The following is a 15,437-nucleotide window of genomic DNA, read 5'->3' as shown; positions in this document are numbered from 1 at the left end:
CACTTCAAATATGCACATCCCACCCAGACAAACATGCCATGAAACAAATGAATACTTCACAGCCACAACACCACATAAAGGCTGTGAACACACTCGCAAGTTTGAAAAGTCACAGGAAATGCTTGTGAAATGTCAAAAGTGGTAGAAATCAGCCTGTTACTGCACCACAAACAAATGAGATAAATACCACAACATGAAAGCTGTAAGTAACACACAGAATAACATGATACATACTCATTTTCAATCAGAAATGAATAATAAACAAAAATAAAAATTGTGTTTTGCTGTTTGCAGATAAGTTTTGTGTAGCAGACTCACAGCCACCAATAAACATTCAATAGCTTCATGTAAGGTATGTAAACTAATGCACACATCCACCTTTTCCCAAATAAGCTACAAAACCAAAACTTTAGACATACTGAATAAACAACAAACTGTTCATCAGCCCAGTAATATATATCTTAACTGTTAACAAACCATGTATAATATTCAACAACGGTCACTTCATTCACAAATGTAAATATTTTGTACCAAATGTTTTCTCTAAATGTTAATATGTAATAATTTCACAGAAAGGAAATAAAGCAACCAACTGAAGATAGCACAGCAAGTGCTGAAACAGGTCTGAATAAAACGAAACCCCTAAGGTGTCTTGCACAAGGTGGAATTCTCATCCAAGTTTCTCTTATAGTTTGGCATCTGTCTTTCCCATAGTTAGATTTGTGTGTTAGTCCCACCTCCAACTGATATAGAAAGATACTCCTAGAAAAGGAAAGTTAGTATGGCTAGATAAGGACTTCAATAATTGAGACAATCTATAATTTTCTTTTCTCCGTCCCCTCTCTTGATGCTTGAGTTAGGTATTTGAAACCTGGTGTGTGTGCTGGATCCGTCTACTGCGTTTATTCTTATCTTTCTATGCAGGCTTTATGTACTGCAATCAATTTAATGGTCTGTAATTTACGCCTCTTATGAGCACTGTTTCTCAAAAGCAAATTGGATATTCATTGATAATGGATAATTTAGTTGCAAATTAAATTTTGAATCTTCAAACCTCCTCATTACAGAACACACTATATTGCTGTGATTAGTTCATGATAAGTAATTGTTTTGGAACATGTGGACTTACCACTCACATATTCATTAAAGGAGGAACCAAGTGTCAAGCTGTTTAGTAACCTCTTTAAAACAAAGCTTTTGAAGCACAGAATTTTTTTTAAAAACAACACTATGGCACTAACTGAATTTCATTACTCATTCAATCGCTCTGATCTGCCTGAAAAATGATACCTTTGAGTTCCAGCTTCATTTCTGGAAGGTACCCAATATCAACTTCTAAGCTTGAATTCTGTTCATTCATCCATTCCATGTCTGAAAATTAAAAAAAAAAAAGGTCATTTATCAAGAAGGCTTATTGTAGGCCTACATGTCATTTGGTCATATTTATGAGCATGAAATTAATAATAATAACAAGAAAAAATGATCGGCACTGAGACAGAACTAGAGTTAACAATCATCAGCACAGGGAAGTACAGTGAAATTCCCATCTTCTGGTTAAAAAGAACTTATCAAAGGAAAGAGGAAGACATAACAGGGAAAAGAAGGAAATATGGTGCTGGAGGAAGAAAAATATTTCCCTGAACTCTGGACGAAGAGGAGCACAAGAAGCAAGGATAAACTGCAAAGTACTGGTGGAGCTGCATGAAAGTACTCATGCAAATGGCCAGATCGTTGTGACAGATATGCTGACAACAGACTGAGTTATAAGGAATGCTGCTGACAGCAACTCCATCTGTTCTGAGAATTTTGTGCACATCTGCCACAATCATTTGGCTGTTTATCCAACATATTTTCATATGCGATGTACTTTGGGGAAAAAATGAGAATTACAGGGCTATTACAAATGACTGAAGCGATTTCATAAATTCACTGTAGCTCCATCCATTGACATATGGTCACGACACACTACAGATACGTAGAAAAACTCAAAGTTTTGTTCGGCTGAAGCCGCACTTCAGGTTTCTGCCGCCAGAGTGCTTGAGGGCGCAGTGAGACAAAATGGCGACAGGAACGGAGAAAGCGTATGTCGTGCTTGAAATGCACTCACATCAGTCAGTCATAACAGTGCAACAACACTTCAGGATGAAGTTCAACAAAGATCCACCAACTTCTAACTCCATTCGGCAATGGTATGCGCAGTTTAAAGCTTCTGGATGCCTCTGTAAGGGGAAATCAATGGGTCAGCCTGCAGTGAGCGAAGAAACGGTTGAACGCGTGCAGGCAAGTTTCACGTGTAGCCTGCGGAAGTCGACGAATAAAGCAAGCAGGGAGCTAAATGTACCACAGCCGATGGTTTGGAAAATCTTACGGAATAGGCTAAAGCAGAATGCCAGTTCGGCATTTGTTAAACAGGAGATTGGAAAACCGATGGATCGGTCGTGGTGGAGATCATGATCAGCAATTCATGTCATGGCCTCCACGCTCTCCCGACTTAACTCCATGCGATTTCTTTCTGTGGGGTTATGTGAAAGATTCAGTGTTTAAACCTCCTTTACCAAGAAACGTGCCAGAACTGCGAGCTCGCATCAACGATGCTTTCGAACTCATTGATGGGGATATGCTGCACCGAGTGTGGGAGGAACTTTATTATCGGCTTGATGTCTGCCGAATCACTAAAGGGGCACATATCGAACATTTGTGAATGCCTAAAAAAACTTTTTGAGTTTTTGTATGTGTGTGCAAAGCATTGTGAAAATATCTCAAATAATAAAGTTATTGTAGAGCTGTGAAATCGCTTCAATCATTTGTAATAACCCTGTACACAAATGAAGTTACTTGCATACACAATTTTCAGAGTGCCGCTAATAATGATCTGCTAGCAGTCAGTAGCTGAGAATTCACTGGTTCCACATCCTTCAAGGTGGTTCTTTATGGGGTTTATAGAACATGATGAATTAATGTATGAAATGTAAGGATAAAGAAAATAACAGAGTGCAAATGAGGAAGACAGGGGTAAGAAAGAGGTACAAGGAAAAAAAGGCTGTGGATGAGAATGGAAAATAGAACTACGAAGGGACTGGCATTAACTTAGACTGCATGCGTGCTGAGGGGCTGGGCTCTCACTGTCAGAACTGGAAACTGTTAGTAATATTAGAGAAGGTCCAGGAGATGATATTAGTGCAACATTAGAGAAGGTCCAGGAGATGATATTAGTGCAACAAGTAAACAGCCTGATCGTCACGGCAATAATGCACAAGATTTTGAACAATCAACTGAATTATCATCAGTACCTTGCATCAGTTAATCACTACACTTGACGAAAACTTGAGCTATTGTTGAAATATTGTGTACAATTGCTGTAACAAATTTGCTGTTTGCCCAAGAACATTTTCTTTGGATTTGCGTATGCTATGCTCTAGACTTCGCAGCCAAGGGAGGTTATTGGCTAAAATTTGAGTGACATTTAAGATTACATTTTAAATAAACCTGAGATTTTTCTTTTACAATTAGGTTTTCTTCTTTGCCATTTATTCTGGCAAAGAGGTTAGTAATCTTCATATACATTTAAAACAATGGGTAACATTTGCAGTTTTGTTGATGTACCACATGTACTGGTTTACTGTCAATTGGTAAATTAAATTCCTTGAAACATTCAACTGTGTTTTCCAATTTCTGGATCAGCCTACATCCTCCCCTGTTCTTTCTTTCCCAGCAGCTGATAACTATGTATGTTTCTTATTACTGATGTTCATTTTTTACTACCAATTAAAAAATAGAGAATAATAATTGTACACAATTGTTGTTAAATTACTTGCCTACATTAAGTTTTTTTGTAGATGGTACTTCCAAATGAAAATAAAAGACCTTGCTTCTATCTCTGCTTATGATGATTTGTCCTCTAAATTGGCCTGGGGTAAACCAGAATGGCAACAGTGGTGGGCTGTTCAGTTGAAATTCTGCATGGCACCTGAAAAATTAATTAAATATTAAGCTTAAATAATATCTATAAATGCATATTATACTTCGTAGATAAATAAAAAAAACTTGTGCTTCTGCAGTTAAGCTGTATTGCTCATATATAAGCACAAGAGTATCAATAGTTATGGAAGGATGATATTTATGTGCAGTATTTATTTGAGACACACATTCTACCATGTGTACAATGACACACTAGCAGTTTTAGAATACAATTATTATTTCAATTTATTGTTGATCATCCTGAAATTCATTCACTTTTTGTTTGCCATTTTCTAAATGTTTATTGCATTAGAATGCAGAACTTCTGAACTTTAGACATGGATGCAAAAACTCTGTCTAATAATAATAATAATAATAATAATAATAATAATAATAATAATAAACAAGAAGATTACATATTGGATAACCACAGTGACTGCATAGAAGCAATGGAAAAAACAGATGCCTATAAATATCTTTGATACATACAAAAAATCGGAATAGATAATACAAATATTAAAGGAGAACTAAAAGAAAAATATAGACAAAGACTAACAAAAATACAGAAAACAGAATTGACAGCAAGAAACAAGACAAAAGCTATATATACTTACGCTATACCAATATTGACCTACTCATTTGGAGTAGCGAAATGGAGTAACACAGACCTAGAAGCACTCTATACACTTAGAAGATCACAATGCCACAAATATAGAATACCTCACATACATTCAGCAACAGAAAGATTCACATTAAGCAGAAAGGAAGGAGGAAGGGGATTTATCGACATAAAAAACCTACATTATCGACAGGTAGACAATTTAAGAAAATTCTTTCTAGAACGAGCAGAAACTAGCAAAATACACAAAGCAATCACTCATAAATACATCGGCTACACCACTGCAATTTCATAACCACTTCTACAAGCCTTTAGATCACATAACATCAACAGATACAAAGAAAGTAAATTGGAAAAAGAAAACACTACATGGCAAGGACCCGTATCATCTAACACAGTCACACATTGATCAAGATGCATCCAACACATGGCTAAGAAAAGGCAATATATACAGTGAGACGGAAGGATTCATGATTTGCAATACAGGATCAAACAATAAACACCAGATATTACAGCAAGCACATTATTAAAGATCCCAATACCACAACAGATAAATGCAGACTTTTCAAACAACAAATAGAAACAGTAGATCACATCACAAGCAGATGTACAGTACTAGCAACTACAGAATACACCAGAAGACATGACAAAGTAGCAAAAATAATACATCAACAACTTGCCATACAACATAAACTAATAAAACAACATGTTCCCACATACAAGTATGCACCACAAAATGTACTGGAGAATAATGAATACAAATTATACTGGAACAGAACCATTATAACAGATAAACCACCACCACATAACAAACCTGACATCATACTCACCAATAAAAAGAAGAAATTAACACAACTAATCGAAATATCCATACCCAATACAACAAATATACAGAAGAAAACAGGAGAAAAAAATTAAAAAATACATCCAACTGGCTGAGGAAGTCAAAGACATGTGGCATCAGGATAAAGTTGACATCATACCAATTATACTATCAACTACAGGAGTCATACCACACAATATCCACCAGTACATCAACACAATACAGCTGCGTCCAAACGTATGTATACAACTACAGAAATCTGTAATTATTGATACATGTTCAATTACCCGAAAGTTCCTAAATGCAATGTAACATACCGTACAGTTAAAAGGAAGTCACGCTTGATCAAGGTCCACGTCACTTTCCATTTTTAACCAGACATAATGTTTGAGAAAGGTAAGAAATAATACTTGTACTGTATATGCATGGTCCTGTCATTAATGTGATCACTGCCTACGATCAATGTCAATGTGCAATAACCACTCACAGAGGGCAGGTGGCAGCACAAGCAGTGTAGGGTGTATAGTGTGTGTTGGGAGATGGGGAAGACAGTGCACTTGTTGTAATACAGAAGCACAACAATTTATCCGACATCCAAAAGGGCACGATCATTGGCTTTCGAGTGAAGGATGTAAGCATTTCGAATACAATTGCTGTTCATCAGCAATGAAGGTTGGAATTTGCACACCAATACCATGAATGGACATCCAATGAGTAGCAAGAGGTGGCCTGTTAAGATGAATCACATTTTATGCTCAATTGGACAAATGGCTGTTGCTGTGTATAGTGTGAAATGTATGAAAGCAAACAGCCTGCAACCAGGAGGGAGCATTATGGTCTGAGGAATGTTTCTGTGGCTTTCCCTGGGTGATCCTGTAATTGTGGAAGGCATAATGGATCAACATAATAAGTATGCATCTATCCTAGGGGCCATGCCCACCACTACATGCATGTTTCTTTTTCCTTGGCACGATGGCATCTGCCAGCTAGACAATGCAACTTGTCTCACAGCTTTCAGTGCACATGCACTGTTTCAAAAGCACTAGGATTAGTTCGCCATACTTCCCTGGCCTCCAACTCTCCTCATCTAAACTGAACCAAGAAATTGTGGGACCACCTCCACCAGGCTGTTTGCACAATGGATCCCCAATTCTTTTATTTATTTATTTATTTATTATTTTATTTATCCATCCATATTGTATGGATGTTGTCAAAATGTACATGTAAATTTATGGGAAACCATTTCAAGGATGTAGAATATAAAATATGTAAGTAAAAAAAAAGTACAGACAAAAATATATAAGGTCATACAAAAGGTAGTAACACACAAAACCAAATCAAGTTTTACGTTTTGGCTTATTTTCCCGAAATGCCTATCATTTGTTTTACTTGCAATTAGTGTTAACCAAGTTGCATTGAATCAAGAGCGGTGCGAATACCGTGGCATTTGCTGCACTATAAGATGTGTGGATGTCATTTATATAAGTAAGAGACAATATTTAACCTGGAATACTGCCTTGTGGTACTGCTATTTCCAGTTTCTTTGCACCTAATATCAAATTTATTTTGTGGTTAGAGCAAGCTGACATCAGTCCTACAATTGGTGTCCTGTTTTGTAAATATAATTCAAACTGCAAACGGGAAACCTAGCACAGCTGCCCATGGCACTGGAGTTGGCATGGCTCCCTATCCCTGTTGGTACCTTTCAGAACCGACTCTCTTTCTGCATGCCTTGACTGTAAAAGTTGGTTGATCAAGCTTTTGGCTGGTGGTCACATTAATGTGACTGGACAGTGTGAGTCAGTTCACAATTTACTTATGAGCAAGAATACAGTTCACATGAAACTCTATTGTCAGGTAAGTGTAAGACTTCCAAATTCCTTAAACATTATTCTCTGTTGTGACTGAGCATGGTGGTACAGTATTTAAGACACTGGACTTACATTTGGGAGGAGCAGGGTTCGGAACTCCTAGCCGCACATCTTAAGTTTTATACACTTTCCCTAAACTGCTTCAGGTAAATGGTGGTGTAGTTCTTTCAAAGCAGTTGCAATTTATTTTGCTTTCCCCTACTTGTTGGTTGGTTTGTTTAAAAGAGGGGGAAAGGGGCAAACTATGAGGCCATCAGTCCCTTGTTCCTAATAAAACAATGCCACAAGTGTGAGTATAAGAGACATATAACACAAAACGGAAAGAAAGGAAAGACTACAAAAATGGAGAGGCAAATAACACTAAAAGGAATGAAAGAGGACAAGAGAACAACAGAGAGATGCAAGAAACAGTTAGAAGAGAGTAAAACAAGAAAGCAGATTAAAGTGGCTGGCCGACCACGAAAATAAAAAGGAAAAGCCAGCCACCCTGCAACAAATTAAAACCTTCACCCTAAAAGCATTAGGGTGGAGGACACAGAGGGACAAAGGACATGTGCTAAAACTCAGATCGATTGATAAAACCCACCCTCACGGATGAAACGTAAAATCAAATCAGCCAATGAGGCACTGTCTGCTAAAATCGAGGCTAACGAGTCCGGCAACCGAAGATGAAGTTGCAGGGCAGCCAAAGAAGGACATAGCAGAAGAATATGGGCCACTGTCAACCGGGCGCCGCACCGACGCTGAGGTGGGTCTTCACGGTGAAGGAGGTAGCCGTGGGTCGCCCATGCATGGCCAATGCAGAGCCTGCACAGAACCACAGAGTCCCTGGGAGACGCCCTCATTGAGCACTTCCACACATTCGTGGTCCCCTTAATGGCTCACAGTTTGTTGTGCATACTGAGATTTTGTCATTCCGTCTCCCAAAGCTGAAAAACCTTGCGGTGTAGTAACGAACATAAGTCACTTGTGGGGATGCCCATCTCCAGAAGTGGTTTACATGTAGCCTGTTTGGCCAGCTTGTCAGGAAGTTCATTTCCTGGGATTCTGACATACCCAGGGGTCCAGACAAACACCACTGAACGACTGGACCATTCCAGGGCATAGATGGACTCCTGGATGGACGCTACCAAACGATGACGAGGGTAGCACTAGTCGATAGTTTTCAGGCTGCTCAAGGAGTCGGTACATAAAAGAAAAGACTCCCCAGGGCATGAACGGAGATACTGAAGTGCATGAGAAATGGCCACCAGCTCTGTAGTTAATACACTGCAGCCATCGGGTAAGGAATGCTGCCCAATATAGCCGCCGTACACATAGGCAAAGCCAACATGACCATCAGCCATCGAGCCATCGGTGTAAACCACTTCTGAGACCTGGAACACGTCAAGAATCTAGAGAAAGTGACAGCGGAGAGCCGCAGGGTTAATGGAGTCCTTGGGGCCATGTGAAAGGTCCAGGCGAAACTGTGGCTGAGGCATACACCATGGAGGCATACGTGAACGGACTGCAAGTAGAGGTGGTAAAGTGAAGGACTCCAGTTCAGAGAGAAGGAACCGCAAGTGAACCACAATCATTAGCCCCGACCTGGGCTGTCGATACGGGAGATGGACTGCCACAGACGGGAAAAGGATATGGTAATTCGGATGCTCAGGGGAACTACGAATGTATGCTGCATAACTGCATGTCTGATTTGCAATGGAGGGACACCAGCCTCCACCAGTACACTGGTCACTGGACTCTTCCTAAGAGCTCCTGTCGCTAGTCGAACCGCGCAGTGGTGCACGGGGTCAAGTAAATGCAATGCTGAAGGTGCTGCTGAACCATAAACCACACTCCCATCATCAAGTCGGGATTGGACAAGGGCTCTGTAGACCTGCAGCAGTGTAGAGAGATCTGCACCCCAATTGGTGTCGCTCAGGCAACAGAAGGCATTGAGGTGCTGCCGAACTTCTGCTTAAGCGGAAGATTAGGGAGCCAAGTCAATCGAGCATCTAAAACCAGTCCTAGGAATCGATATGTCTCCACTACAGTGAGTGGATCATCATTAAGGTAAAGTGCTGGTTCCGGATGAACAGTACAACACTGATAGAAGTGCATAACATGACATTGCGGCTGAAAACTGGAAGCCGTGGGCTAGAGCCTGTGACTGCACCTTGTGGATGGCTCCTTATAGGCTCCGCTCAGCAACACCAGTACTGGAGTGGCAATACGAAATGCAGAAGTCATCTGTATACAGATAAGGTGCGACGGAGGGCCCAACAGCTGCTGCTAGACCGTTCGTTAATGGTCACTAAAAATTGAGAGACAATACAGAGCCCTCCGGGACTCCATTCACCTGGATATGGATGAAACTATCGGAGGTACCAACTTGGACACAGAAAGTACGGAGCGACAGAAAGTTTTGGATAAAAGTCGGGAGTGGGCCCCGGAGAACCCACTCATACAATGTGGCAAAGACATGATGTTGCCAGGCCGTGCTGTATGCTTTATGTAAGTCAAAAAAAGACGGCAACCAGGTGTTGCCGTCTGGGAAAGGCTGTTCAGATGGTAGACTTGATGGACACAGGATTATCAGTGGTAGAGCAACCCTGGCGGAAGCCGCCCTGACATGGAGCCAGTGAGCCACGTGACTCCAGGACCCAACACAACTGCCAACATACCATACATTCCAGCAGCTTACAAAGAATGTTGGTGAGGCTGATGGGTCGATAGCTATCCACATCAAGGGGGTTTTTACCAGGTTCGAGCACAAGAATGATGGTGCTCTCCCGCCATTGTGATAGAAAGATGCCATCGCACCAGATCCAGTTGAAGATGATGAGGAGATGTCGCTTGTATTCAGATGAGAGACTTTAATCATCTGGCTGTGGATCTGATCAGGCCCACGAGCTGTGTCAGGGCAATGTGCAAGGGCACTGAGGAGCTCCCACTCTGTAAATGGGGCATTATAAGATACACTGTGGCATGTAGTGAATGAGAGGACGTTCCCTTCCAGCTGCTGTTGGAGCATGCAAAAGGCTGGGGGGTAGTTCTCCAATGCAGAGGCTCGAGCAAAGTGCTCGGCAATCGTGTTTGTGTCGTTAGACAATACGCCATTTATGGTAACACCAGGGACACCTGTTGGGGCCTGGTACCTGAAAAGACATTTGATCCTTGCCCAGACTTGGGAAGGTGACATATGGCACCCAATAGTCGAGACATTTCTCTCCCGACACACTTGCTTTGTTTGATAAGGTAGCGAACATGGGCACAGAGCCGTTTAAAGACTATGAGGTGTTCTAAGGAAGGGTGCTGCTTATGCCGCTGTAGAGCTTGCCAGCGCTCCTTAATTGCTTCAGTGACTTCTGGCGACCACCAAGGCCTTATGCCTTGGGCACCCTAAAGAGTGAGGGATCACATTTTCTGCAGGAGAAACAATTGTTGTAGTCACCTGCTCAACCATCACATCAATGGCCAAGTAATTACCATGAGCCACACTGAAATGTGTGGCAGCCCCAGTATTTAAGAGGCAGAGGTCCAACTGTGATAGTAGAGTTTCGACATCTCTGCCTTGGCCAGTAAGCATGGTACCACACCACAAGGGGTTATGGGCATTAAAATCTCCCAAAAGTAGGAAACGTTTAGGGAGTTGATCAATCAGTGCAGCTAATATATTCAGGGGTACTGCACCATCTGGAGGGAGATATACATTGCAGACAGTTATTTTCTGTGTCGTTCTTGTTCTGACAGCCATAGTTTCAAGAGGGGTTTGAAGGGGCACATGTTCACTACAATCTGAGTTTAGGACATAAACGCAAACTCCACCCGACACTCAATTATACTCACTATGGTTCCTGTAATATCCCTTATAGCCAAAGAGGACAGGGGTCCGCATTACCGGGAACCAGGTTTCCAGGAGGGCAATGCAGAAAGCAGGTGTAAAGCTTAACAGTTGCCGTAGCTGAGCCAGGCGGTGGAAAAAGCCGCCGCAATACCACTGACGGCATGGAACATTCAATGAGGCAGTTTACACTTCAGAGTCGCCTCCTGTCACTGATTTATTGCCTGAGCAGTATATATCCATTGTGTCTGAGGCTCTAGCAAGATCTGGGTCCTCAGCAGATGCCAAAATCTCCACCCAATCCTCAGACACAGAGCTTGTAAATAGCAATGGTGTGGGTGCCACTGCAATTTCCTTAGTCTTAGGGGGTTTTCGTTTTGGATTTCTCTCGCTGCTCCTTGGGTTTCCCTGCCTGGGAGGACTTCACTGCCTCAGTCTACAGGAATGAGGATGAGTGTGAAGCCCTACGACCAACTGCTTTTGGACTCATGAGCCACTGGCAGGTGTCAACTTTCCCACTAGCAGAAACCTGGGGAGGGAGTGACACAAGGCATCCCTTCCTAGCAAGAGAAGCCGAAGAAGACTTGTGCTTCTCTGGCTTTGAAGTGGGGACGGTCATCCCCGATGGTTTGGGGGTGTTGCTCCCGAAGCAGGTGATGCAGGAGCAAGAGGGAGGGAAATACCCCCACTATAATGGGGCAGGTGTGGTCTTCTGGCTCTGAGAGGTGACTTGGGTTAGCGGAGTTGATGGTACCAGAACTGTTGTAGTGCGTAAGATTATGTCATACACACAGGATGCAGGCATTCAAATTTTCTCTTAGCCTCAGTGTAGGTCAATTGGTCCAGAGTCTTGTACTCCATGATTTTCCTTTCTTTCTGGAGAATCCTGCAGTCTGGCAAGCAAGGCGAATGGTGCTCTCTGCAGTTGACACAGATCAGAGGTGGGGCACATGGAGTATTGGGATGTGATGGGCATCCACAATCTCGGCATGCGATTCTGGAAGTACAGCAGGAAGACATACGGCCAAACTTCCAGCACTTAAGGCACCGCATCGGGGGAGGGATATAGGGCTTTACGTCACAGTGGTAGACCATCACCTTGACCTTCTCAGGCAATGTATCAACCTCAAAGTCCAAGATGAAGGCACCGGTGGCGACCTGATTTTACCTCGGATCGCGGTGGACACGCTGGACGAAATGTGCACCTCGCTGCTCTAAATTGGTGTGCAGCTCATCATCGTACTGCAAAAGAAGGTCACTCTGAAATATGATACCCTGGACTATATATAAGCTCTTATGGGACATCTTGGTTACTGAAACATCCCCCAGCATGTCACAAGCGAGTAACTCCCGTGACTGGGCAGAGGATGCTGTTTTGATCAAGACTGACCCCGATCTCATTTTGGACAAGCCCACTACCTACCCAAACGTGTCCTCTAAATGCTCTACAAAAACTGAGGTTTCATTGTCATGAAAGATCTCCATCAGCTCTCGAATATACAAGGTACTGGGGCGAATAAGATCTGCTGCCATCCTTAGCTGATGTTCCTCCCATGGTGTGGCAAGGGAGGGGCACCATTTGGGGTCTTACTTCTGTGTGTTGAAATGAGCTCGTGATCACTTAGAGACTGCTGGTGTTTCACCACCAGCAAGAGATGATGGCCTATGCTTCATCGCATGTCGTCTGCCCTGATGCCACCCATTCTGCCCGGGGGCCCTCCGCACAGGCACCACCCTGCCGCAGCAAAGGCCACATGGCAGGATGGCCATTGCCGGGAGTCCTGATGCCCCAGGAGGATGGGCATCTACCTCTTGGCATATATGGGGAGTTAATACCGCAGGCATCAGCAGAGCGATCCCTGTGTGGTCGGGGGCTACAACCAACAAGGTACATGGCGGCTCCACCACAACACACTGGCTACCATGCTGGATATCAGGTGCAAAGAAGTCCATGGTCATCGTCAACACAGGAAGCGACACTGCATAGTGCATGGTGGGAAACGCACCCAGGAAGGTGTCCTTGCCCAAAAGATGGAGAATGGGTGGGACTGCACTGCAACAATGAGAAAGTGGGCTAAAGATCTCAATGCACAATGGACACGATGCACCATGTCAGGCGCACTTCCCCAATTGGCTTGCTCTTCTGGAAAATTTTGAAGAATGGAAGTCAAACCCGACAGGGGACTATCACAAGGGCCAAAACGTGTGAAACTCCTTTTAGTCCCCTCTTATGACAGGCAGGAATATCTCGGGCCTATTCTAACCCCCTGGACCCACAGGGGGTCCCTACTTGTTCAAGTTACCTTATGATTCATCTTTGTTTGGAATATGTTGATGGGACACTGGACTTTAACCTTTCTGATTTTCATACACTGTGCACAGGTAATGAATTTATACATCATTCTAACAGTGTACTGCCGCAGTTTTCTGCCTAAACAGTAAGATCATATGGTATTTACCATTATGTCTTGAGTACTGTACTGATATAAGACGTTACCGAAACATTCTTTTTAAGATAGCTGGAAGTTTAGATACACAAAATAAGTGAGATGTAGAAGTAACTTTAGGTGTGCCCCAGGGAAGTGTGTTGGAACCCTTGCTGTTCATTTTGTATATTAATGACATGACCAACGATAGAAATTGTAAAAATCAGGCTTTTTGCAGATGATGCTCTTGTCTATAATGAAGTACTATTTGAGAGAAGCTGCATAAATATTCAGTCAGATCTGGATAAGTTTTCAATGTGGTGTAGAGATTGGCAACTTGCTCTAAATGCTCAGAAATGTAAAATTTTGCACTTCACAAAACAAAAAAAATGTAGTATCCTATGACTATAATATCAATGAGCCAGATGTCCACTGCCAACCTTGTATAGACTTCTCCTCAAATGGTTCAAATGGCTCTAAGCACTACGGGACTTAACATCTGAGGTCATCAATCCCCTAGACTTCTCCACCACAGTATAAAGCTCCGTTCTGAATATCAGAGGGATGCATAGTCTACATGAAAATTATTTCTAATTATAGTATTGTGGCAATATTAGGAAAAGGACAGTTTGCTACTCACCATATAGCAGAGATGCTGAGTTGCAGATAGGCACAACAAAAAGACTGTCAAACAGAGCTTTTGGCCAAACATGCCTTCGTCAGAATTAGAGAACACGCGCACACATGTGCACGTGTGCAAGTGCGGCAGGGCGTGTGCACGCACCCAACTCTCAAATGACCAGTCTCTGACTGAGGCAGGATTGTTTTTTCCTACTCATCCACGTTAACTTCCTTTTTTTCTACATTTAGAGCAAGCTGCAATTCATCACACCAAGTACAAATTCTGTCCAAGTCACCTTTCCTCCTACAGTCATTCAATGGCAACACCTTCCCATACACCATAGCATCATCAGCAAACAGCTACAGATTGCTGACCGCCCTGTTTGTCAGATCATTTATGCATAGAGAGAAATCCTGATGATACCCTCATTTCTGATGAACACTCGCCTTTGAGAACAATGTACTGGGTTACATTACTTAAGAAGCCTTCAACCCATTCACATATGGTTGGACCTTCAACAGTCTAGAGTGGACCAACAAGTCAAATGCTTTCTGGAAGTCTGAGAATATGAAATCTGCCTGTTGCCCTCCATCTGTATCTACATTGACATCAATACTCTGCAAACCAACGTGAGGTGCACAGCAGAGGGTACGTCCCAGTGTACCAGTTATTAGGGTTTCTTCCTGTTCCATTCACGTATGGAGTACAGAAAGAATGACTGTTTGAGTGCCTCTGTGCTTGCAGTAATTATTCTAACCTTATCCTCATAATGCCTATGAGAGCGATGCATAGGAGTTGTTGTATATCCCTAAAGTAATCACTTAAAGCCCGTTCTTGAAACTTTAACAGACTTTCTTGGAATAGTTTAGATCTGTCTTCAAGAGTCTGCCCATTCAGTTCCTTCAATATCTCTGTGACACTCTTCCACAGATTAAACAAACCTGTGACCATTCGTGCTGCCCTTCTCTATATACATTCAATATCCCCTGTTAGTCATATCTGGTATGCGTCCCACACACCTGAGCAATTTCCTAGAACCAGTCACACGAGTGATTTGTAAGCAATCTCTTTTATAGACTGATTGCACTTGCCCAGTCTTCTATCAATAAACCGATGTCTACCACCTGCTTTACCCATGACTGAACTTATGTGATCATTCCATTTATCCCTAAAAAGTGTTACATACAGGTATTTGTATGAGTTGCCAATTCCAAAGGTGACTCACTGAGGTGACTCACTGATATTGTAGTCATAGGATACTACATTTTGTGAGGTGAGAGATTTTACATTTCTGAA

General features: G+C 42.3%; 1 protein-coding gene across 1 annotated transcript in view; it reads right to left on the bottom strand.

The window, feature by feature from the left end:
- Window positions 1-15,437, bottom strand: part of LOC126092404 (selenoprotein N-like) — a 169,455-nt gene that overhangs the window by 38,554 nt on the left and 115,464 nt on the right. The window contains exons 5-6 of the mRNA XM_049907977.1: window positions 3,816-3,967; window positions 1,291-1,371 (exon numbers count right to left, since the gene is read on the bottom strand). Coding sequence (XP_049763934.1) covers window positions 1,291-1,371; window positions 3,816-3,967 — 233 coding nt within the window. The remainder of the gene's footprint in view (window positions 1-1,290; window positions 1,372-3,815; window positions 3,968-15,437) is intronic.

This window comes from Schistocerca cancellata, chromosome 7 (genome assembly GCF_023864275.1).
Source record: "Schistocerca cancellata isolate TAMUIC-IGC-003103 chromosome 7, iqSchCanc2.1, whole genome shotgun sequence".
Classification (NCBI taxonomy): domain Eukaryota; kingdom Metazoa; phylum Arthropoda; class Insecta; order Orthoptera; family Acrididae; genus Schistocerca; species Schistocerca cancellata.
The sequence above is the reverse complement of the archived record's forward strand: the minus strand, read 5'-3'. Positions and strand labels throughout refer to the sequence as shown.